This window comes from Schistocerca americana, chromosome 2 (genome assembly GCF_021461395.2).
Source record: "Schistocerca americana isolate TAMUIC-IGC-003095 chromosome 2, iqSchAmer2.1, whole genome shotgun sequence".
NCBI classification, from domain to species: domain Eukaryota; kingdom Metazoa; phylum Arthropoda; class Insecta; order Orthoptera; family Acrididae; genus Schistocerca; species Schistocerca americana.
In genome coordinates, this window is record NC_060120.1 from 12543755 (window position 1) to 12568756 (window position 25002).

The 25002-nt window shown below is 42.9% G+C and overlaps 1 protein-coding gene across 1 annotated transcript in view; it reads right to left on the reverse strand.

Annotated features, from left to right (window-relative positions):
• LOC124596632 (UDP-glucosyltransferase 2-like) overlaps nt 1-25002 on the reverse strand; it is an 82359-nt gene that overhangs the window by 10737 nt on the left and 46620 nt on the right. Inside the window, exons 4-6 of the mRNA XM_047135861.1 lie at nt 14051-14510; nt 9004-9226; nt 730-949 (exon numbers count right to left, since the gene is read on the reverse strand). Coding sequence (XP_046991817.1) covers nt 730-949; nt 9004-9226; nt 14051-14510 — 903 coding nt within the window. The remainder of the gene's footprint in view (nt 1-729; nt 950-9003; nt 9227-14050; nt 14511-25002) is intronic.

Sequence of the window (25002 nt, forward strand, 5' to 3'; positions counted from 1 at the left end):
AGTTCAGCTACAAGTCTCTAATAAGGAACGGTGTCAAAAGCCTTCTGGAAACCTGAAAATACGAAATCAATTTGAGATCTTCTATCATTAGTACTCATTACTTCGTGAGTGTAAAGAGCTTGTAGTGTTTTGCCATAATCATATAGTCTGAATCCGTGTTTTTTAGTAAACCGGTTTCTTCGAGATGACTCATGACGTTTGAACTCAGTATATGTTCCAAAATTCTACTCATCAGTATACCCTGAAAGGAATCTGACTGGCACACAGTCTGAACAGTCTGCCTTTGTTAAGTTATCTAAACTGCTTCCCTACACCGATAATCTACTTTCAAGTTACTCACGTTCGCAGTTGTTCTTGGTTCGAATAATTGAATATTTATTTCATCTTCTTTGGTGGTGGTGTACCTGAAACTGTGGTCAGTAATTCTACTTTAGTAGCTCTGCCATGGGTAACATCACCATTATTATCACACAATGAAGGTATTGTCTTCGCTTTTGTGCGGATTTATACCGTCGAGAAGCTGAATGTTTGGTAGAATGTCCTGGCCGTCACCTGCACAGACTTGGAACTGTGCTGAAAAAGTGTCATGTAGTTGCTTCATTTCTGTAGTCTAGCATTGAAAAAAAAAAGTTACTTGGCCTGCAATGAGCGCAGAAGACTAGAGATGGCTGTATACAGAAAACAATTTTAAATTGGCAGTAACGATTGTAAAACGTTACTCTGACTTACTTCGTGTCTTCGAGGATCGTACGTATGGAACGTAGAAATGTGTCTTTTGTGATGTCTCGAAGCTCCAGCCAAACGCCGATCTGCGCTTGCACAGCCTTTGCAGCGTTATGCTGTTGGTCAGCGAAGAACGGGATGACCATTAACGGAACCGCGTGGAACACAGCCTCGTTCATACTCTGGAGGCCGCCCTGAGTTATGAAAAGGCGGACGTTGGGGTGAGCTGCAGGCAAAAGACAGCGCGTTAATTCAGACACAGATACAGACTACACAAACATTACTGCATGTGTTCAGCGACATACAAATATTGACTTCCCACTGCGATAGCATCCTAACAGGTATGACTGTGGACTCTTAAGATAAGAAAACGTCGCGTCACGAAGGAATTACCCGAATGGCACAGAAATCGGTAGATGTGATGCACCGGGTGATCAAAAAGTGAGTATAAATTTGAAAACTTGATAAACCACGGTTTAATGTAGATAGAGAGGTAAAAATTGACACACATGCTTGGAATGACATGGGGTTTTATTAGAACCAAAAAAAAAACAAAGTTTACAAAATGTCCGACAGCTGGCGCTGGACAGCAAAACGTCAGTGACTGCGCATGACAAACGTGTATAAAAGGAGCTGTAATGAGAGAGAGAATCAGATGCGCCAGCAGTCGCAGCATTTTGACGTTACCTGAAAAGGCGCTTTCAGTGAAGCTGTATTATCAGAATGGGGAATGCGCTAGTTCAGCGTTGCGATCCTATCGCCATAGGAAGGCGATTCGAACGGGCAAAGGTCCGTTGACAAATGCAGCTGTGGCGAGAATGATTTCGAAGTTCGAAGCCATGGGTTGTTTAGACGATAGACCCCGTAGTGGCCGACCGAGCACAAGGCGTAATGCTGCTGAGACAGTTCAGGAAGAAATGGAGACTGTAGCGGGTTTGTCCATGCACGGGGAGGTCAGCGCTGGTGCAGTCGCATGTCGCACCGGCATTCCATACACTACTGTTTGGTTGGCACTTCGGCTTATCCTCCGATGATATCCGTACAAAATCCAGCGGCATCGTGAACTGTTACCTGCAAATTTAGTGAAGCGGAGCGCATTTGCGATGTGGGCATTTCAAAAGATGGTGGAAGATGACGATTGCTTGAGTAACGTGTTGTGGACCGACGAAGCTCATTTCACGCTCCGAGGGTCTGTCAACGCCCACAACTGCAGAATTTGGGCTACCGATATTCCTAGAACTGTCGTGGAAACTCCATTGCACGACGAGAAAGTCACGGTAAAGGTTGGATTTACTACATCTACCGTTATCGGGCCTTTTTTCTTCGAGGAAATGCGTGATTCTGGTTTTCTAAGTGCTACCGTGACGGGTGGAAGGTACGCCGATATGTTACAGAATCGCATCATCCCCAGCCTCGCTGATAAACACCCGCTGGAACGTACGATGCTTATGCAGGATGGCGCTCCACCCCATATTGCTAGACGCGTGAAAGATCTCTTGCGCGCGTCGTTTGGTGATGATCGTGTGCTCAGCCGCCACTTTCGTCATGCTTGGCCTCCCAGGTCCCCAGACCTCAGTCCGCGCGATTATTGGCTTTGGGGTTACCTGAAGTCGCAAGTGTATCGTGATCGACCGACATCTCTAGGGATGCTGAAAGACAACATCCGACGCCAATGCCTCACCATAACTCCGGACATGCTTTACAGTGCTGTTCACAACATTATTCCTCGACTACAGGTATTGTTCAGGAATGATGGTGGACATATTGAGCATTTCCTGTAAAGAACATCATCTTTGCTTTGTCTTACTTTGTTACGCTAATTATTGCTACTCTGATCAGATGAAGCGCCATCTGTCGAACATTTTTTGAACTTTTGTATTTTTTTGGTTCTAATAAAACCCCATGTCATTCCAAGCATGTGTGTCAATTTGCACCTCTCTATCTACATTATTCCGGGATTTATTCAGTTTTTAAATTTATACTGACTTTTTGATCACCCGGTACATGTACAGACAAATAAATGATTGCAGCTGCCAAAAGATGGATGATTTATCGAGGAGAAATATCACGTTGATCCACCTATGAGATTTATGCAAATAATTATTCGGCCTCGTGTTTATTGACAGAGTTGTTGGAGATCCTCCTGAGGGATATTGCGCAAAATCCTGTTCACCTGGCGCATTACATAGTCAAAATCTCGATCTTAAAACGTTCTCAGCTGGGGAGAGGTCCGGCGATATTTCTGGCCAAGGTGGGTTTGACAAACAGTGGAAACTCTCGCCCTGAGTGGAACGACATTACTTTGCTGAAAAGTAAGCACAGGATGGCTTGCCATGAAGGGAAAGAAAACGGGGCACAGAATATCGTCGACCTTCCACTGCCCTGCAACAATGCCGCGGATGAGAAGCGGATGAGAACCAGGGGGATACTGGTATGAAATGCAGTAGCACCTCCGACAATCTGGCTGTACGTGGGGAGACAATAAGGTTGATATCCCAACGCGTCCGATAAGTCCCCAGACACTTCTCCGCTGGTCATCGAGGTTCAGTTCTAAGCGGGACTCATCACTGAACAGAATTCTACTGCATTAAATGAGATTCCAGAGCCCAATGACCAGCGATGACGGCAGACAGCGGTGGGACGTCTAAGTGATTGTCACCTGCCATGCCACCTGACAGCCAGAATTGGTGGTCTGGAATGGTATTTCATTTCATAGCAGGACCACTTTGGTTATCACTGCGGCGGTGTTAGACCACAGCGGTACGTCTTCAATACTCTGTGCCCACTTTTGTTGACCTCAATGGCAAGCTTTCCAGGGCTTTCGTTTCTGCATGATAATGTCTGCCCACATACGGGAACAGTTTCTACTGCTTGTATTTGTGCCTGCCGAACTGTGCCTTGGCGAGCAAGGTCGACTGGTCTCTCCTCAGTTGAGAATGTTTGGAGCATTATGAACAGGGCCCTCCAACCAGCTCGGGATTTCACTATTTAACCTTGCAACTGGACAGAACTGGACACGATATCCAACAACTCTGTCAATCAATGCTTGAATAGAGGCCAGAGGTGGGCAATGTGTTGCTGACTTGCTCAATTTCTGAAGCTCTATCTCTTCAATAAATTATAAAATTTTTGTGAAATCGTAATCCTCTGCTTGTCTGTAGATCTGCGTCACATACCGATTTCCCTGACATTCGAATAACTCCTTCATGGTTTTTCTTACTTTTCTTTTTTGCTCAAGGCGTATTTCATTGTAAAACAAAAAAATAGTTCTCAGTCACATGTTCAGGTTAATTCATTGTTGTATTAAGCCAGTATGGCATACGTTATTATTGAATTGATTGTTTTTAGAGTCTTCCCAATATTTTAAGGGGATACGGAATTCCCTATGCCCGCAATGTTAAAATATGCCTACTATACAGAACATTTTCTCACAAACTATTAGAGACAGAAAGATAAAATTTTTACTGTATGTACATTGATATGTTATAACAATGGTGAAACAACAGTTTATTGTCAAAGTATTTTCTCACAGAGATATTTTTTATTTTTTTTTATTTTTTTATTTTTTTAATTTTTTTTATTTTAAGTAAATTTTTTCCATCACTTTTTACTAGTGTATCCCCCCTAAGTCTTCTGTAAATCAAGTAATTAAAAAATCCTTGTTTCAGTGTGTAAAAGAAACCCATGTGTCTAAGTCATAAAAATTTCAGACTTCTAGTTTCACCAGTACCTGAGATAATGTTCGTAGAAGAAGTAAAGAGCAAACTTATGGGAAACGGAGAAAGAATATTAAAACATTCCTGATCCATTGTTAATACCCCCTACATAGTCTTCATAATCATCGTCAAGTCTTCTTGTGACACCCCTCTGCACCTGTCTTGTTTCTTTCACTAATGTCTTGATTATATTGTCAGCATGCCTTAGTCTGTGCTGACGTAAAGTCAACATAGCACGTACTGTGTGGGAATCCAATTTTTGAAAGACCTGGCATTTAGTTATATTCTATAGATTGTAGGTTGCCACAGCATCATACACACCAAAATGTAGTGTATTAATTCCGACAAACACTGTTTTTGGGAGACGATGTCATATCATACTATTCAAGCACTCGCTGGGGTTCTGCGTTTCTCCATGAAGACATATCATCAGAAGACTTCTGTCTGAAAATGAGCTTTATTTCTTCCATGATAGCTAATGGTACTGTGGTGGTGAATGTATTTCTCTCCCGTTATTAGTCCCCTATTCTATTTACACCAGCTCTTTTCACCTTTGGGGCACAAACCATGTTCTGGATGCTCATCTGTGGATGCGGTGTGGAAATACAAAGCCCATATTTCTTCATTTCTTCAAGATTGCCTGTATTTTGCCTGACTGCAAGGCCATAGCAATTCTGAATGTGGTCTATTATGGAATTAGTCTTCCTTTGCCATGCAAGTTTTTGCCACCATCTACTTTTTCTCTCTTTCGTAACTCATTTTAACCTTCTTAGCCTGGCACACATTCTCTTCTGCACATGTCCTATACATTCAAGTTTTCTTATATTTACACTATTCCCATATGGTTTGCTTTCCACGAACATTATACCACTCTGAAGAGCGATGAGAATTTTTTTTCACCCCAACAGCCTCATGCCACCACTACTACGACAATAATCAGCAGCACAGTCATCGCTATGTTCATTTTTCAGCCTGTCTACAGTATTTAGACATTATTGCAACATCAATAACCTTGCCAGTGTCAACACTAGCTGCTGTTACAACACCATTGTTGGAGGTGTGACCCCCTTTTCGCCACGTGCCATCAAAAGCTGGTGTGAGGTCACGACTGCCATCATTTTCTTTCACTGCTTCTTCCACAGCTACCTGCATTGACTTCTGTGCTACATCTTCAAGTGCAGATCTTAGTACATAGTTGTAAGCATCAAACATTGAAGGTACACTTGGAAGGTTTAGAAGACCACATAGCATACCACCAGCTGCTTTGCCCTTACCAGTTGCTCGCAATCCATAAACTAACCTAATATTTACAATATAAATTTCAGTTTTCTTGTATCCATTATTTACAGTTACTGAAACAGAACTTCGAAACTTACAACTGTACTTACAAACACTGCATATTAAATTAAACTGGGCAGCCAGGCCAACATGGGATTCTACTTTCGGAGAAACGTTTCCTTGACATTTTTTTGCAGCTCACACTGTTTTCAAGAGCTTCGCACTATGTACTCGTATCAATGAGTTCTAAAACTTCTTTCCCTTTATCAAGTAGATTATATTTCTCTTCAAAATCTCTTAGTTTTTTATGAGAAGCAGTGTTTTCATTTGGAGTAAGTTCGTCCGGCAAATCAATAGTAAGTGGACTCACATTTTCCAACAGTGATTATGAAGCACTGCTTTGCTTTGCTAATGCCAGTTCACACGCTCTTTAAACACTTTTGCTCTAGCTCTAGGCATTTTCACTGCGAAAAATGAAGCACTAAATACGAAATAACTCGACAAGAACAACTTTCATATAGCACACTGTTTACAAAAAATCCCGTCACAAAGTCAAAGAGTAACTTGAGGAAACCAGGGGGAAACATTTTCGGACAAATATACACTAAAGAGTCGGTGGAAATGGAGATATTTAAATTCATGTCACATAAATGTACTGCCAAAAAGTTTATGGTCAGCCATGAGAGACATGTTTTACTAAAGCGCAATACCCGATCTCACAAAGCTATAAAAACAAAATAGTTATAATTCTAGTAGAGCTATGTATGATACGTCATTTTAAAGAGGAAACTTGATAGAATATAATACGTCAATAAAACAGAAACCGATTTTTTAACCCAAAATCCGATTCCGTACCCCCACAAGTGCCTTTTGCTCCTTCAATATGCTGCCTACAGAAACTACAAAATTTTACTCCGCTATGGACGCTCCCAGAACTGCACTGTTACTTTGTTACTTACCCGAGCCTTTTATTAATGGATTTCAAGGGTGCTAGTACAGAAAATATGAGAAAGGGTGCCCAAAAAATTAATTGAAGAACAGTTGCAGATGTTTCCTGTTGAGAAGAGGGACAAATGAAACATTTTTTCACAAAACAGAACACAACTTACGAAGGGATTACAGTTCTTGAAGAGAAGAAAAGGAAACAGAAGTCAGACAGAATTAAGAGAACTAAGCAAAAACGTTCATAAAAGTTTACAGTAAGATGTCAGGATAACATGCATAATTAGAGGAAATGAAACAGGTACTTATTTTTACAATCACACCAGAATATCATACGTCTACATCTACATCTACATCCATACTCCGAAAGCCACCTGACGGTGTGTGGCGGAGGGTACCTTGAGTACCTCCATCGGTTCTCCCTTCTATTGCAGTCTCGTATTGTTTGTGGAAAGAAAGATTGTAGGTATGCCTCTGTGTGGGCTCTAATCTCTCTGATTTTATCCTCATGGTCTCTTCGCGAGACATACGTAGGAGGGAGCAATATACTGCTTGACTCCTCGGTGAAGGTATGTTCTCGAAACTTCAACAAAATTCCGTACAGAGCTACTGAGCGTCTCTCTTGCAGAGTCTTCCACTGGAGTTTACCTATCATCTCCTTAACGCTTTCGATTACTAAATGATCTTGTAACGAAGCGTGCTGCTCTCCGTCGGATCTTCTCTCTTTCTATCAACCCTATCTGGTACGGATCCCACACTGGTGAGCAGTATTCAAGCAGTAGGCGAACAAGTGTACAGTAACCTACTTCCTTTGTTTTCGGACTGCATTTCCTTCGGATTCTTCACAGCAGAAGAAAGGACAGGCATACATAGCCTCCAATCACATTCTGCCTGCCTGCTGACAAAGATTCCACTGCTGTTCTTATGAATCGTGGTGACAGTCCCCCTCTGCCAATGCTCTGGCTCTGCCACCAAGAAACTGCAAGAATGATCCCATTCCAGAAGTTCAACTTAACCTCCAGTCCATGTTGAAGCGTGACACCCTCCTATGCAATAATGGTTATCGTCCGTCTAGAGCGAACTTCCCTAACCTCCAAAACCCTGGTCTATGCAGGTTCATTGATGATATCTTCACAATCTGGTCTCAGGGCTAAGGCATCCTATCCTCATTCCTTCACAAGCTCAACACCTCCTGTTCCACCTGATTCCTCCTCCTCAACCCAGCTCGACACCTACGTGAATGATGAATGATGACCACTTCCTCTCTGATGGCTCCATCCATGTCTTTGTCCACATTAAAATCATCAACCAACAACAGTACCTGCATTTTGGGAGTGGCCATCAGTTTTGCACCAAAGAATTTATCTCAAGCAGCCAGGCTCCACTTGGACAGCATATCTCCGGCGACAGTGACTCCTTTGCCTAGCATGCTGAAGGTCTCATAAAGGCCATATTGGGCAGGCACTATCCATCTGACATAGTGCGCAAACAGATTTTCCATGCCATGATCTGACAAAGCTCTATCCTCGCCTCACACCCAAGAATTAGCTCGAAAGGAGCGTACCCTACATCACTCAGTACCGCCCCAGGTTGGAAGGAGCCCTTCCTCAGGGCTTTATCTACTGTCATGCTCTGAAATGTGGGATATCCTACCTCTTCTGATGTGTTCTTATGATGATAGAGACAAATATCTGAATGACGAAATAAATATATATCCCTGATGATGTTCTTCTATTGGCATGGAAGTAGTTTAATCATAAATAGATATTTATGATACAGCGCAAGTGGTCTTTTTCATCGTGATTCATTACTAAAGCTGTGGATGCCGACGTTACAAAATTTTTTTGGCTACTGAAGTGGAGTCCTGTCGCCCCGCCAATCTCCAAAACATGTTAGTCTTTTCTTAGGCCATTCACATACCCAACCCCTTGCAACGTGGATCTTTCTTCCAGGTAAAAGACCTGCTGAGTCCACCACTGCATCATTTCCAACCCCATTCTTGTCACGGGCTTATCCTACTGCAGCACAGGCCAGACCACCTGTCACGGTAGCTGTGTCATAGACCTGCTCTGTCGCAATTATTGCACAGCATTTTATATTAGTATGATTACCAAGCATAAGTCCATCAAGATGAATGGCCATGGCCAAATTGTGTGCAAGAGCAAAGTGCACTACCCGTTGGAACAGCATGCAGAAGGACAGAAAAATTAATGACAATAACGTATTAATAATACTATGTTCATGTTGATAGAATGCAGTGCAGAGTAAATGAGTAAAATTAAGTATGCTTTTGGGAGTTCAGGATATATATGGTACAGGAGGACTCGAATTACTGACAGCTTACCCAGCACAGACGGCTGCTGCAGCCACTTTCGGGTCATGACATTCTCTGGCTGAGAAGGCAGCGAGTCGCTCTCCCACTTCCAGAGGACACGCTGTGGTAGCTGTCTGAATACCTGCAGAATGTCCTGGATCATCTCAGGTGCGAGATCTTTGCTTCGCACGTTCGAACCGAGGCTGAAGTAGATCACGCCTTGCTCTGCTCCATCCAGGAACTTCTGGACATCCTACGATAAACAAGACCTTTGCTGAAACTGGTATATTTCTTTAAGTTTCTAAAGGTTTCTGACAGGAGAAGTTATCTGGTAAACTTATTTGTATTCTAAAATTTTGCCTCCATTGCTTGAGTGCTTGGTATCTGTTCATTCAGGCATGTCAGAAAGAAGAGGCATCATGGGGAATCCGCAGGTGTGTCACATGTAGTGTAAATTTAAGGTGGAGAGGGGAGAAAAAAAGGGAAAGAATTACTGATGTCTGCTGCATCAGGACTTTATGTGGGAATAAATGCACGTCCGAATGAGCAGACACGATACGTCCATCTAACTGATTCGCCTTGATGGGCCATGAATGCACCACCTTCAGTACGGATGCGCAATTACTTTCGACCCCCTGTGGCAACCACAAAGTAGTCAGCATGGAGGACATGGACGGCGACTGAGAATAGGTTGCTCTCGTTGTGAGCGAAGGTCATCTGGGAGGCGTACAGAGATAGTAAACGCTATTCTGATTAACACTATGTCTGGATGCCTCAGCGATTAACGAAACTGCCTAATCAGCAGGAAATCCTGGATTGGAGTCCTGATGCAGCACATATTTTCACTCGTCGCCACTGATCCTGCATTTAAGGCCTGATGCTGCTGACATCTGTAGGTACTCACCTTTCCTTCCCTTTCTTCCTCTCCACCTTCCATTTAATATCTGCTCTTACTCTCTCACTTTCGGCATTACTTTTTTTGTTTGTGTCATCACACTTCTGATAGGTTTCATGTGGCAGCATTTGCATTTACGTCCTCAATTATATGCAGGCTTTATTCCAAATCTGTCTTCCCCTACACGTTTTACCCTCTAGAAATACCGCTACTACCAAGGATGTTATTTCTGACGCCTTAGCACTGGTCCCGTCATCCCTTGCTGTCTTTATGTTACTTTTTGCCATCTGTGGAGAATCTCCTCATTCCTGATCTTATCGGTCCACATGATTTTCAAGATACTTGTGTAGCACCACATCTCAATCTCTTCTATTCTCTTCTGTTGCCTTTCTCCCGTGTCCATGATTCATTAGTTTACAATGCTGTCCTCCAAATGTACATTCTCAGAAACTTTTTCCTAGTAAAAGCCAATATTTGATACCAGTAAACTTCTCTTAGCGTGGAATGCCCTCGTTGCCTGGTCGAATCTGCTTTTTATGCCCTTATTTCAAATGGTTCAAATGGCTCTGACCACTATGGGACTTAACATCTGAGGTCATCAGTCCCCTAGACTTAGAACTACATAAACCTAACTAACCGGCCGGCCAGTGTGGCCGAGCGGTTCTAGGCGCTTTAGTCTGGAACCTCGCGACCGCTACGGTCGCAGGTTCGAATTCTGCCTCGGGCATGGGTGTGTGTGATGTCCTTAGATTAGTTAGGTTTAAGTAGTTCTAAGTCTAGGGGACTGATGACCTCAGATGTTAAGTCCCATAGTGTTCAGAGCCATTTGAACCATTTGAACCTAACTAACCTAAGGACATCACACACATCCATGCCCGAGGCACGATTCGAACCGGCGACCGTAGCGGTCGCGCGGTTCCAGACTGAAGCGCCTAGAATCGCTCGGCCACACCTGCCGGCTGCCCTTATTTCGTTCGTGATGGGATAGAAGAATCCCTTAAGCTCGTCTGCTTCGCGACCAACAAGTTTCTCGCTATTCTTATTTCTGCTACTTCTCATTACTTTCTCCTCTTTCGCTTTGCTCCCCAGTACATGTTGTACACTCATTAGACTGTTCATCCCATACAAAAGGTTCTGTGATGTAAATTTCACTAAGGATAACAATGTCATTAGCGAATATTGTCACCGATATCTTTTCACCTTGAAATTTAATCCCACTCTAGAACCTTTCTTATAGGCTATTTTCGTCAATGCTTCTTCTATGTAGAGATTGGACAGCATGAGCAAAAGACTACATCCCTGCCATACACAGTTTCTAATACGAGCACTACTTTCCTGGTCTTTCAGTCTTTTTGTTCCCACTTGGTTGTAGTACATACTGTATATCACCCGTCTTTCTCTGTAGCTTGCGTCTATTTTTCTCAAAATTCCACCATTCAAAAAACTGCACCATTTCACATCGTTGAAACTGTTTTCTAGATTGACCGGTCCTATGAACGTACCTGGATTTTTTTCAGTCTTGCTTCGATTATGAAGTGCGAAGTCAGAACTGCCCTTCTGATGGCTTTACCTTTCCTAAAGCCAAACATCGTCATCTAACGGATCCTCAGTTTTCTTTTCCATTCATTCCATGATCACCACTAGAGAGATAACAGAAAAGGGAAATTTATCTGTTCGCAAGGACAAGGGAAGATTCTGCTGTAGCCACATTTAAAATTACGAAGGAGAGTCATTTAAAATAAAGGAACCTGCACATTGAAACAGAAATCAGTAGTTCAGACAACTGAAGTAAGTCTATATTGAACGTCGTTAAACAAGGGATGGGACAAAAGTTGACAAAATGTGATAAAGTCACTATTAATTTATGTGGTATGACTGTAAATTATCAGTTACAGTTAGGAAGTGCGTTTAATAAATATTCTTATATCTACTAGTAGATACTGTAGTTAGCAGTTCGAGAGAAAAACAAAGCAGTATGTTGAAAAGGTAATCGATATGTATTTCAGTCACATGTAAATAAGAAAAGTATAAATTTATAGGCCTACATTTCCTTAAAATAATAGTGCATCTGGATATGATGGTGTTATCCTGAAAGCACTGAAAATTCGTTCCCTTGCAATACTAATCGTCCATTCCCAAGTAACTCCGGATATTTTTCCAGAGATATTGAAATACGCAATTGGTTAGCAGCTCTTGCAAGAAAGGAGACAGGAGAAATGTCAATAACTACCGACCCCTGTCACTACTGACACCATTTTCCTAAATCTCTGAGCAGATGACGTAATCCAAAGTAATACCGCACCTGCACAATAATACACTGCTAGCCATTAAAAGTTCTACACCAAGATGAAATGCAGATAAATGGGTATTCATTGGACAAATGTATTATACTAGAACTGACATATGATTACATTTTCACGCAGTTTCGGTGCATAGATCCTGAGAAATCAGTACCCGGAACAACCACCTCTGGCCGTAATAACGGCCTTGATACGCCTGGGCATTGAGTCAAACAGAGCTTGGGTGGCGTGTACAGGTCCAGCTGCCCATGCAGCTTCAATACGATACCTCAGTTCATCAAGAGTAGTGACTGACGTTTTGTGACGAGCCAGTTGCTCAGCAACTATTGACAGACGTTTTCAATTGGTGAGAGATCTGAAGAATGTGCTGGCCAGCCATGCGGATAAGATGCCTGTCATCTCGACTGCTAGTGATACGAGGCCGTTGGGATCCAGCACGGCATTCCGTATTACCCTCCCGAACCCACCGATTCCATCTTCTGTATCCAGAAAGGCCCGTACAGGACCTGCAACATGCGGTCGTGCATTATCCTGCTGAAATGTAGGATTTCGCATGGATCGAATCAAGGGTAGAGCCACGGGGCGTAACACATCTGAAATGTAACGTCCACTGTTCAAAGTGCCGTTACTGCGAACAAGAGGTGACCGAGACGTCTAACCAATGGCACGCCATACCATCACGCCGGTTCATACACCAGTATGGCGATGACGAATACACGCTTCCAATGTGCGTTCACCGCGATGGCGCCAAACAGAGATGCGGCCATCACGATGCTGTAAATAGAACCTGGATTCATCCGAAAAAATGACGTTTTGCAATTCGTGCACCCAGGTTCGTCATTGAGTACACCATCGCGGGCGCTCCTGCCTGTGATGCAACGTCAAGGGTAACCGCAGCCATGGTCTCCGAGCTGATAGTCCATGGTGCTGCAAACGTCGTCGAACTGTTCGTGCAGATGGTTGTTGTCTTGCAAACGTCCCCATCTGTTGACTCGGGGATCGAGACGTGGCTGCACGATCCATTACAGCCATGCGGATAAGATGCCTGTCATCTCGACTGCTAGTGATACGAGGCCGTTGGAATCCAGCACGGCATTCCGTATTACCCTCCTGAACCCACCGATTCCATATTCTGCTAACAGTCATTGAATCTCGACCAACGCGAGCAGCAATGTCACGAGACGATAAACCGCAATCGTGATAGACTACAATCCGACCTTTATCAAAGTCAGAAACGTGATGGTACGCATTTCTTTTCCTTACACGAGGCATCACAACAACGTTTCACCACGGAACGCCGTTCATCTGCTGTTTGTGTATGAGAAATCGGTTGGAAACTTTCCTCATGTCAGCACCTTGTAGGTGTCGCCCCCGGCGCCAACCTTTTGTGAATGGTCTGAAAAGCTAATCATTTGCATATCACAGCATCTTCTTCCTGTCGGTTAAATTTCACGACTGTAGCACGTCATCTTCGTGGTGTAGCAATTTTAATGGCCAATAGTGTATTACTTACCACCTTCGCTGATCCTTTCAATGGAATCCTCGGGGAACTGTTTGGTGACTGAAAGACCAGACACATTTTACAACTGACACAGTATCAGTGTACGAAACGTCCTAGTGTATTGAAAGTGTGTGTCGGACCGGAACATGAGCCATGACTCACGGCTTCTTCTGCGCTGCTATAGAAAAGTGGGGCAGAGGCTGTGGCTATGGCAGAGGTGGTCAGGATTAGGGCATTGCCTGTGGAAGGGAAGACTCCATCTTCTAATCTCTGTTCAGAATGCAGTTATAAGATTCAATACAACCACCAAACTTCAACGTGAAATATTCGTGACTCTGTGTGTTTCATTTGTTGATCTTACAAATAATCAATGTAACTCACCTCAGGTAACTGCTCGACTTTCGACGGTACGTGGATACCATTGATTTCAATGATGTTTGGCGTCAGTGGCCGTGGGTACTCCAGGGAAAAGTCGTTATTGATGATGAGGAGGCTGAAGTTGTACTCCGTCTCGTAAACTGATGGTGGTTCCGTTCCGAAGAATTCTCGCATCACAGCCTCCTGTTTTGGCATTACGTCACAGAACCACTTGTAATAGACACGTAGATAGAAGTACGTGTTGTACAGACGTTGCCAGAAGGTCATGTGATCGGAAAAGCCCACCCAGACTTCGGGCAGATAGGCAGGGTTCATGGGACTGCCCGAAGCATGGTATACGGGCGCGAGTTCAGACAGCGTCACAAATCCGACGAGAGGGGGCGATCCGACCAAGTGGGCCAGCCCGTAGTAGGCATGGTATTGCAGGCGCTCGATGATCACCAGGTCGAAAGTGTGGTTTCTCCTGCACAAATATTACACAGAACAATTCATTTTGATGTACATAACAGTCAAACCCAATTACATTTTCACACCCCAAATGTTAGATTAAAATGATCTATATATTTGTTGTAATGATTTTCAAATCCAACTATCACATTATTTCAGAAGTAAGTGACAGTATGAGAATAGATGGATCCGAGAAACGCACTATTCACTTGATCAAATGAGCTTTGCTGTAGCCAGATTTTGATTATGTATACGTGGATAATGGAATGTAGTCGAATTAAGTTGGGTGATGCTGTGGGAATTAGATTAGGAAATGAGACACTTCAAGTAGTAAAGGACTTTTGCTATTTGGGGAGAAAAATAAATTATGATGGTTGAAGTAGAGAGGGTATAAAATGTAGACTGGCAATGGCAAGGAAAGCGTTTCTGAAGAAGAAAAATTTGTTAACAGCGAGTATAGATTTAAATGTCAGTATGTCGTTTCTGAAAGTATTTGTATGGAGTGTAGCCATGCAGCTTCATGGAAGTGAAACGTGGACGATAAATAGTTTAGAGAGGAAGAGAATAGAAGATTTCGAAATGTGGTGCTACAGAAGAATGCTGAAGATTAGATGGGTAGATCACATAACTTATGAGGAGGTATTGAACAGAATTGGGGAGAAGAGGAGCTTGTGGCACAACTTGACTAGAAGAAGGGATCGGTTGGTAGGACATGTTCTGAGACATCGAGGGATCACCAGTTTAGTATTGGAGGGCAGCGTGGAGGGAAAAAATCGTAGAGGGAGACCAATAGATGAATACACTAAACATATTCAGAAGGATGTAGGCTGCAGTAGGTACTGGGAGATGAAGAAGCTTGCACAGGATAGAGTAGCATGGAGAGCTGCATCAAACCAGTCTCAGGACTGAAGACCACTACAACAACAACATACCTCTGCTATCTGTCTATATTAAACCTCTGTCTCACGTATCCTGCCTGATGCCGTCACAAGGGATTCGGAATACCCTGTGGGCCATGGTATTTTCACTAAAGTACACTCCTGGAAATGGAAAAAAGAACACATTGACACCGGTGTGTCAGACCCACCATACTTGCTCCGGACACTGCGAGAAGGCTGTACAAGCAATGATCACACGCACGGCACAGCGGACACACCAGGAACCGCGGTGTTGGCCGTCGAATGGCGCTAGCTGCGCAGCATTTGTGCACCGCCGCCGTCAGTGTCAGCCAGTTTGCCGTGGCATACGGAGCTCCATCGCAGTCTTTAACACTGGTAGCATGCCGCGACAGCGTGGACGTGAACCGTATGTGCAGTTGACGGACTTTGAGCGAGGGCGTATAGTGGGCATGCGGGAGGCCGGGTGGACGTACCGCCGAATTGCTCAACACGTGGGGCGTGAGGTCTCCACAGTACATCGATGTTGTCGCCAGTGGTCGGCGGAAGGTGCACGTGCCCGTCGACCCGGGACCGGACCGCAGCGACGCACGGATGCACGCCAAGACCGTAGGATCCTACGCAGTGCCGTAGGGGACCGCACCGCCACTTCCCAGCAAATTAGGGACACTGTTGCTCCTGGGGTATCGGCGAGGACCATTCGCAACCGTCTCCATGAAGCTGGGCCACGGTCCCGTACACCGTTAGGCCGTCTTCCGCTCACGCCCCAACATCGTGCAGCCCGCCTCCAGTGGTGTCGCGACAGGCGTGAATGGAGGGACGAATGGAGACGTGTCGTCTTCAGCGATGAGAGTCGCTTCTGCCTTGGTGCCAATGATGGTCGTATGCGTGTTTGGCGCCGTGCAGGTGAGCGCCACAATCAGGACTGCATACGACCGAGGCACACAGGGCCAACACCCGGCATCATGGTGTGGGGAGCGATCTCCTACACTGGCCGTACACCACTGGTGATCGTCGAGGGGACACTGAATAGTGCACGGTACATCCAAACCGTCATCGAACCCATCGTTCTACCATTCCCAGACCGGCAAGGGAACTTGCTGTTCCAACAGGACAATGCACGTCCGCATGTATCCCGTGCCACCCAACGTGCTCTAGAAGGTGTACGTCAACTACCCTGGCCAGCAAGATCTCCGGATCTGTCCCCCATTGAGCGTGTTTGGGACTGGATGAAGCGTCGTCTCACGCGGTCTGCACGTCCAGCACGAACGCTGGTCCAACTGAGGCGCCAGGTGGAAATGGCATGGCAAGCCGTTCCACAGGACTACATCCAGCATCTCTACGATCGTCTCCATGGGAGAATAGCAGCCTGCATTGCTGCGAAAGGTGGATATACACTGTACTAGTGCCGACATTGTGCATGCTCTGTTGCCTGTGTCTATGTGCCTGTGGTTCTGTCAGTGTGATCATGTGATGTATCTGACCCCAGGAATGTGTCAATAAAGTTTCCCCTTCCTGGGACAATGAATTCACGGTGTTCTTATTTCAATTTCCAGGAGTGTAGTTTCGACAGATAGTAAATCAAACCCTCTGTCAGTACGATGCCTAACGCTTTAAATATTTCGTTTAGACGAAAATGCTCGCATTACTGACGTCTTTAACCATGTACCAAATTTTATTTTTAGATTTATTGGCTTTTCACCTAATGTACAGCACATATCACCAACAGCCATCAAACCTGCAGTTGCGTGTCTTGACTAAAGGTATCTAAAGACCACTCTGAAGAAGTAAGTTGTATTGGATTTTGCTTCGCCCGCCACTGCCGGTACGTTACTCTGCCAGAATATCTAATCTGATTTTCTTTTTCGCTTTTTTCTTTCAGTCATCAGTCTTCTGATTGGTTTGATGTCGCCCGCCATGAATTCCTCTGCTGTGCCAACCTCTTCATCTCACAGGAGCACTTGTATCCTACGTTCTCACTTATTTTGTGGACGTATTCCAGTCCCTGACTTCCTCTACAAGTTGTCGACCCAACAGCTCCCTGTAGTACCATTCTCCCTCTAGTACCATGAAAGTTATTCCCTCTTGACTTAAAAGATGTCCTACCTTCCTCTCCTTTCTTCTTGTCAGTGTTTTTCACATATTCCTTTCCTCTCCGATTCTGCTCAGTATCTCCTTATTCCTTATCTTTCCAGTCCACGTAATTTTCAAAATTCGCCTCTAGCACCACATCTCAAATGCTTCGATTCACATCTGTTCCGGTTTTCCCACAGGCCATGTTTCAATATCATACAATGCTGTGCTGCAAACGTACGTTCTCAGAAATTTCTTCATCAAATTAAGGTCTACGTTTAATACCAGTATACTTCTCTTGGCCAGGAATTTCGTTTTTGCCAGCTCTAGTCTGTTTTTGATGTCCGTCACTGGTTATTTCGCTGCCTAGGTAGAAGAATTCTGTAACTACTTCGTGACCATCAATCCCGATGTTAAGTTTCTCGCTGTTTTCATTTCTGTTACTTTTCATTACTGTCGTCTCTCTCGGATTAACTCTCAATCCATATTCTGTTCTTAATAGGCTATCCATCCATTCATAAGATCCTGCAATTCTTCTTTACTTTCACTGAGGATACGAATGTCATTTGCGAATCTTGTCATCGATATCCTCTCAGCTTGAATTTTAATTCCACTCTCGAACTTATTTTATTTCCATCATTGCTTCTTCGGTCTATAGATCGAGCACTTGAGGTGAAGGACTAAATTCCTCTCTTACACCCTTTCGAATCCGAGCATTTTGTTCTTGGACTTACATTCATATTATTCAATCTTGGTTCTTGTACATACCGTATACTTCCCGTCTCTCTCCCTATAGCTTACCCATATTTTCCCCGACGTTTCAAACAATTTGCACCATTTTACGTTGTCGAACGCTTTTTCCCAGATGTCAAATTCTACGAACGTGTTGATTCTTCCTTAGTCTTGCTTACATTATAAACCGCAGCGTCAGATCTGCCTCCCTGGTGCCTTTAGCTTTCCTAAACCCAAACTGATCGTCATCTAGCGCATCCTCAATTTACTTTTCTATTCTACCGTATATTAATCTTGTCAGCATCTTAGATGCATGAGCTGTTAAGCTGATTATGAGATAATTCTGGCCCTTGCCAGCTCTTTCAGTATTCGGAATTTTGTGGATGATATTTTTCCGAAACTTAGATGGTATATCTCGAGACTCATGCATTCTACACACCAACCTGAATAGTTGTTTTTTTGCCACTTACTTCAATGATTTTAGAAATTTCTACGGAATGTTGTCTATTACTTCTGTATTATTTGCTCTTACGTTTTTTCAAAGCTCTTTTGAACTCTGATTCTAATAATGGATCCCCTATCTCTTTTAAATCGATACCTGTTTCTCCTTCTATCACATAAAACAATTCTCCTCCTATCCGCTCTCTCCTCTGCATTTAACAGAGGGGCGTACTGAGATTCAGGGCACACTCTTTTCCCTGGAGCGCCAAACTATGTCTAAAAGGCTGAAGAATAAGAAATGATCAACAGCATGAGGGTGCAGAAGGCAATGAAAACCAGTGCATTAACGGCACATAATGAGTATGCGCAGGACATGTTGTCTGTAAATGAATAAATGTCATGATGATCTCTCCATTGGCAAAAGATACCGGAAGAATTCCCATTCCGATCTCCGGGAGAGGACTGTCACGCAGGAGGTGACCATGAGAAAAAGTTTGAATAACTAGCGGAAGGATAACGTTCTACGAGTCGTGGCGTGAAACGTCGGAAGTTGGAACGTGGTGGTGAAGCTAGAAAATCTGGAAAATGAAATGCAAAAGCTGAATCTAAATGTAGTGGGTATCATTGAAGGTAAATGGAGAGAAAACTAGCATTCCTGGTTAGACAAGTATAGGGTAATATCAGCAGCAGCAGAAACTCGTATAAATATACCAGGATTCTGTATGAGTAGGAAGGCAGGGAAGAGAGTGAGTTACTATGAACAGTTCAGTAACAGAATTATTCACACCAAAATTGACAGCAAATCCACACCGACAACAGCACCTCAGGTGTACATGGCGACCTAGGAAGGAGAATATGAAGACACAGAGAACGCATATGAGGATACTGAACAGTTAATTCAGTAGGTAAAGGTAGATGCAAATCTAATAGTCAAGAGCGGTTGGAACGTTATTGCAGGGAAAGGAATAGAGGAAATGGGCTTGGTGATGAGACTGAGAGAGGAGAAAGACTAATTGAATTCTGCAATAAATTTCAGATTGATTGTAATAGCGAATACTCGCTGCAGGAATTACAAGCGGAGATGGCATACTTGCGAAAGGCCAGGAGACATGGGAAAATTTCAGTTAGATTAAATCATGGTCAGGCAGAGATTCCGAAATCAGATACTGGATTATAAGGCGTATCTAGGGTCAGATACAGACTCAGGTCACATTTTAATAATAATGAACAGCAGGTTGAAGTTTAAGAGAAGAGTGAGGAAGAATCAATGGGCAAAGCAATGGGACACTGACATACTAATAAATGATGAGATGCGCTTAAATTTTTCTGAGGTTATCGATACTGTGATAAAGATAAGCTCAGTAGGCATCTAACTTCAAGAGAAATAGCCATCCCTAAAAAGGGAAATACAGAATGTGGAAACAAAAATGTTGATACTAGGACGGTAACTGCAAAGAAAGCATAGGTATCGAAAGTAATGTTTCAGTTGATCAACGAAAGAAGGAAACACAAAAATGTTCAGGGAATTTCGGGAATAGCGACGCAGAGGTCACATAGGAATGAAATAAATAGGAAGTTCAGGGAAGGTAAGGGGAAGTGGTTGCAGGAAGAATGTGAAGAAATCGAAAAAGAAACGACTGTCGGAAAGACTGACTCAGTAGAGAGGAAAGTAATTAATAGCAAGGGTGGTAGCAATAAGAGTGCAATGGGAATTCCACTGTTAAATGCAGAGGATATAGGTGATAGGTGGAAAGATTACATTAAAGGACTCTATGAGTGGAAGATATCATGACGTGATAGGAGAAGAAAGAGGAGTCGATAGGGAAGAGAGGGGATCTAGTAGTAGAATCAGAATTTGGAAGAGTTTTGGATGACTTACGATCAAATAAGGCTGGAGAGATAGACGACATTCCATCTTAATTTTGAAAATTATAGGGGAAAGTGGCGGGAAAACGACTATTCACATTGGGGTGTGGAACTTATGAGACTGGTGATTTGTGATCAAAATTGCGGAGGAACACATTCCCGAAGATTCCAAGAGCCGACAAGTGTGGTAATGGCCGAGAGAGCTCTACTGGTATGAAACACATGCATTAATTACAGGAATAAATTTCTGAGAATATGTGATTGGAGCACAGGTAGTGAAACATGGATTATTGGAAAACCGCAACAGAAGAGAACCGAGCTTAACAGCCCAGATGCTGACAAGAATTATCCACTGAAGAATGGAAAAGAAAAGTGAAGAACTATTAGATGACGATCAGTTGGGCTTTAAGAAGGCTTACACGAATCAGAGAGGCGGTTGTGATGTTGGAGTTGATAATGGAAGAAAGATTGAAGAAATATCAAGACATTCTCTTTGGGTTTGTCGACCTGGAAAAAGCGTTCGACATTGTCAAACGCAGCAAGGTGTTCGAAATTCTGATAAATGTAAGGGTAAGCTATAGAAAAAGATGTACAAGCGTCAAGAGAGAACAATAAGAATGGAAAACCAAGAAGGATATGCTTCGATTAATAACGATGTGAAACAGGGATGTTAATGTACACATCGAAGCAACAATGACGAAACTAAAATAAAGGTTGTGAAATGGCACTAAAATTCAGGGTGCAAGCATATTAACGAAGATTCGCTGTTAATATTGCTATCCTTAGTGAAAGTGAAAAAGCGTTATAGGATGTCTCGAATGGACTGAACAATTTTATGAAAACAGAATACAGAATGAGAGTAAATAGAAGACGAAGGCAAAAGTTATGAGAAGTACCAGAAATAAGAACAGTAAGGGACTTAACATCAGAACTGGTGATTACGAAGTAGATGAAGTTAAGGAATTCTGCTACCTAGCCAGCAAAACAATTCATGACAGACGAAGAAAGGAGTGTTTTCTGTAGTATAGGTGAGGAAAGGAATTTATACAAAACATTGACAAGATGAAGGGACAGGATGGAAGGATATGTGTTAAGCCTTCAGGGAATAACTTCCATGGTAGTGTAGGGAAGCAGCCTACTCACGGCATAGTAAATTCACATCAGTCTTTCCATTGTGTGCCAGCCAGTCCGCTGTAACTAGCTCTGACGTCATAAATGTTGCACAATAATTTAAAAATTAAGCAAATAACCTGAAACGGTTCTAGCCTGTCAGGAGTAATACTAAATTAGTATGTGTTGAATATCAGTTCGATAACTTTAGCCATTTTCGAAATTTGGACGTTTTTCTGTAAAAATCATTGGCGCAACAGAAAAGAGCTAGAGACTTCAAAATTTATAATTAGATTCCTTTTTCATAAATATTTAATAGAAACAGTCTTCTGGATCTCACAAATTAGGATTTTAGTTGAAATTCATGATTTTCTGGTTTTCGTCTTAAAACTTAAGGAAGCAAGATAGATTAAGTAGGCTAGCAAATAAGGCTAGGATGTTTATATATAAGTAGAATGGAGATCCGCTATCACCATAAGGATGTGAGAAGTTTCATTTGAATACCTATAAAACTATAGCGATAGCGTATCTCCAAAGGGCCAGTTCAGAGCTCGTCTACTGCGTGCAGTGTAATTAAATTAATTCTCTCGCCCAAAATATTTAACTTAGCCACGTCAAACTTTTATTATGATTACTTACCTGTGTGCTGAATGCGCATTTAAATTGAGAGCTTCATCCGCCATCAGCAAAAGAAGCTATGATTTATTCAATAACTTAATGTGGTGCATTACTAGCCCAGCGGCTAGTCGGGAGAGCCAATTTGATCAGGCATTCCCTTAGCCGTCCGCACCGCGGCTTTATATATAAGAACGCTGCGCCAGGAAGCAAGGCCCCAGTTCTCTCCAGACGCTGAATAGCACGTCATATGTGTCGGGAGTCGCGTCGCGTCGGTATCATTGCTACAAACAGCCTCAGATGCTGTATTAAGTTACTCGAGATACGCGTAACCATGAAATCATTTTCGAGTGAAGTGTTAATTCTGGGATGATTTTCATTATCTATCTTCAGTTGGCGTATGTCGTATTTTCACGTGCCGTCGTGGGACAAACATTCTACCATTATTTAGCGTGGCGTTTGATGAACCTTATCATCAAATTATGGCGAGCATTCATTTAAATATTCAATTTGGACAATTATAGTTGCATCAGTGCATTAGACTCTGAACTGCTCTGTTACTTAGGTTGTGTGGATTCATTTGTTTTTTTTTCATCTGTGACTTTCAGAATATACTCAACTATTTTAGAAAATCGTTTTTGATTATAAATCCCGGACAATCTCCTAATTCCTCAGAGCTATAAGCTGTAACTATAAGTTGCCCTCAGCTGAAGTGGGCACTAGGAATTCTAATTACAGGCTTCACGTTTTGCTAATCACTTTCTGGTAGCCAATATTGTAGTTAGAGAGACAGTGTTGAGAACGGCAAACAACAGCAAAAATAATAGGAACATTTTTAAGAACAATAATTTCACCCGCCGCCGCACATATGGTTAATCGGCCGGGAAGTGTTTCTACATTCTACAAACATTTATACAACAACATATTTTCCCCACCCGCCGCCGCACATATGGTTAATCGGCCGGGAAATGCAGTGTTTCTACATTCAAATATTTATACAACAGTAAATTTTCTAACCGCCGCCCCACATATGGTTAAACGGCCAGGAACTGGTTTTACATTCTACAAACCTTTTATATAAACAACATATTTCCTACCAGCCACCCCACATATGGTGCATTGGCTGGGAAGTGTTTCTACATTCTACAAATATTTATATAACAGCAACATATTTTCCCCACCCGCCGCCCCACATATGGTGCATCGGCCAGGAAATAAACTGAGTAAAAGTGAAAGTGATTTTTAAATATTCAGATTCGCGAGTGAAATGCGACACGCAGATGAGTATAGAACAGTGAATGTGTTACGTGTGCATGTGGACGACGCAATTGGATTAACAACGCCTCTGGATTGAGGGAGCTGGCACTGAGTCTAGCGGCGCTGCCGGCATCGAGAGAAGCCAGTTTCGCCTCACCGCAGTCATCCGCCGGAGCAGCCAGAGCCGCGCCTGCAGTTGCGGACCACGCAAAGACACAACAGCCGTCAGCGTGCCGTCGGCAGTTCAGCGCGCTGCGGCGCATCAGTAATCCCGGTACGCCGCGCAGACAACGCCATACGTCGTGCAGAAGGAACTAAGTTAAGTGAAAAGCTGTTAAAAATTTTACTAACCTGCACTAAAAGACTGTCGGCGATGGAACCGCCAAAAGAAACTGAGGTTAAACTTATATCAGAACCCATGCCTGTTGAGGAAACTGTAAATCCAGACAACGATTCAAGTGTAAATATGCATGAAAGTAGTAATGTTAAAGTGAAATATGAGGTATTGTCTCCTGACAGTAGTGTGAGAAGGGGCAATGATTCAATAATAGAGACCCCTGTGGTAAATCAGAAATTGTTAATTTATTGGATGATAGTTTCTCTGATGAATTAAAAATGAAACAGTCATCAGAGATGGTGGAGTTTAAAAAGGATAAGTTAGATATAACTTGTCAATCAGAAGTTTCATTTAGTTTTGGTGATTCTGGTGTTGGAGCTAGTTTTTCGTCACCTGAGTGTGATAAAAAGCCAGCTAGTGAGCAACCCAAAGATACTGGGGCTATTGATTTAAATGTTGTATTACAAGCAATAGCTGCCAGTAATCCAAAAATGTCAGCCAGTAACGCTAAAATGACAGCTGAATTAAAGTCTGAAATAAGTGAACAGGTCAAAAGCAGTAATGCTGAATTAAAATCTGATATAATTGAGGTAAATAACAGGATTGTGGCCAGCCAAACCAATTTTAATAAACGATTGGAGGTAATGGACGATACCTTCAAGGCTGGTTGCAATAAGTTGAAAGAGGATCTGGACAGTTTGAATTATAAAATTGATTACAACCATGAGGATATTAAGAAAAAGGTTGCTCAACAGTTTTCTGAGATGTATAAAACAGTAAAATCCGAAGTTGCTGAGGTTCGCAGAGACTTCCAAATGGAAGATGCGAAGCTGGAGCACAAGTTAACAGAAAAGATCGAGGCGGAATCTGAACTGTGCTCAGATAGATTTAAAGATGTTAATATAAAGGTAAACGTATGTCAAGCAGAAGTAAATGCAATCAAAACTGATACTACTCATATTGTGCAAAGATTAGATAATGTTGAAATGAAAGTAGAAAATATCAGTACTAACATTGCTAACATTGAGAGTAAAGTAGTTTCAGTAACTTCTGGTAATGATAGTATGCGACAAATTGTAGCTGCAAACGCCGCTTTTATCGGATGTCGGCAGTTCTTGCGGTTCGATCCAGACAAAAATATCCACCCGCTAGATTTCTGGAACGATTTTGAAGATGTGATT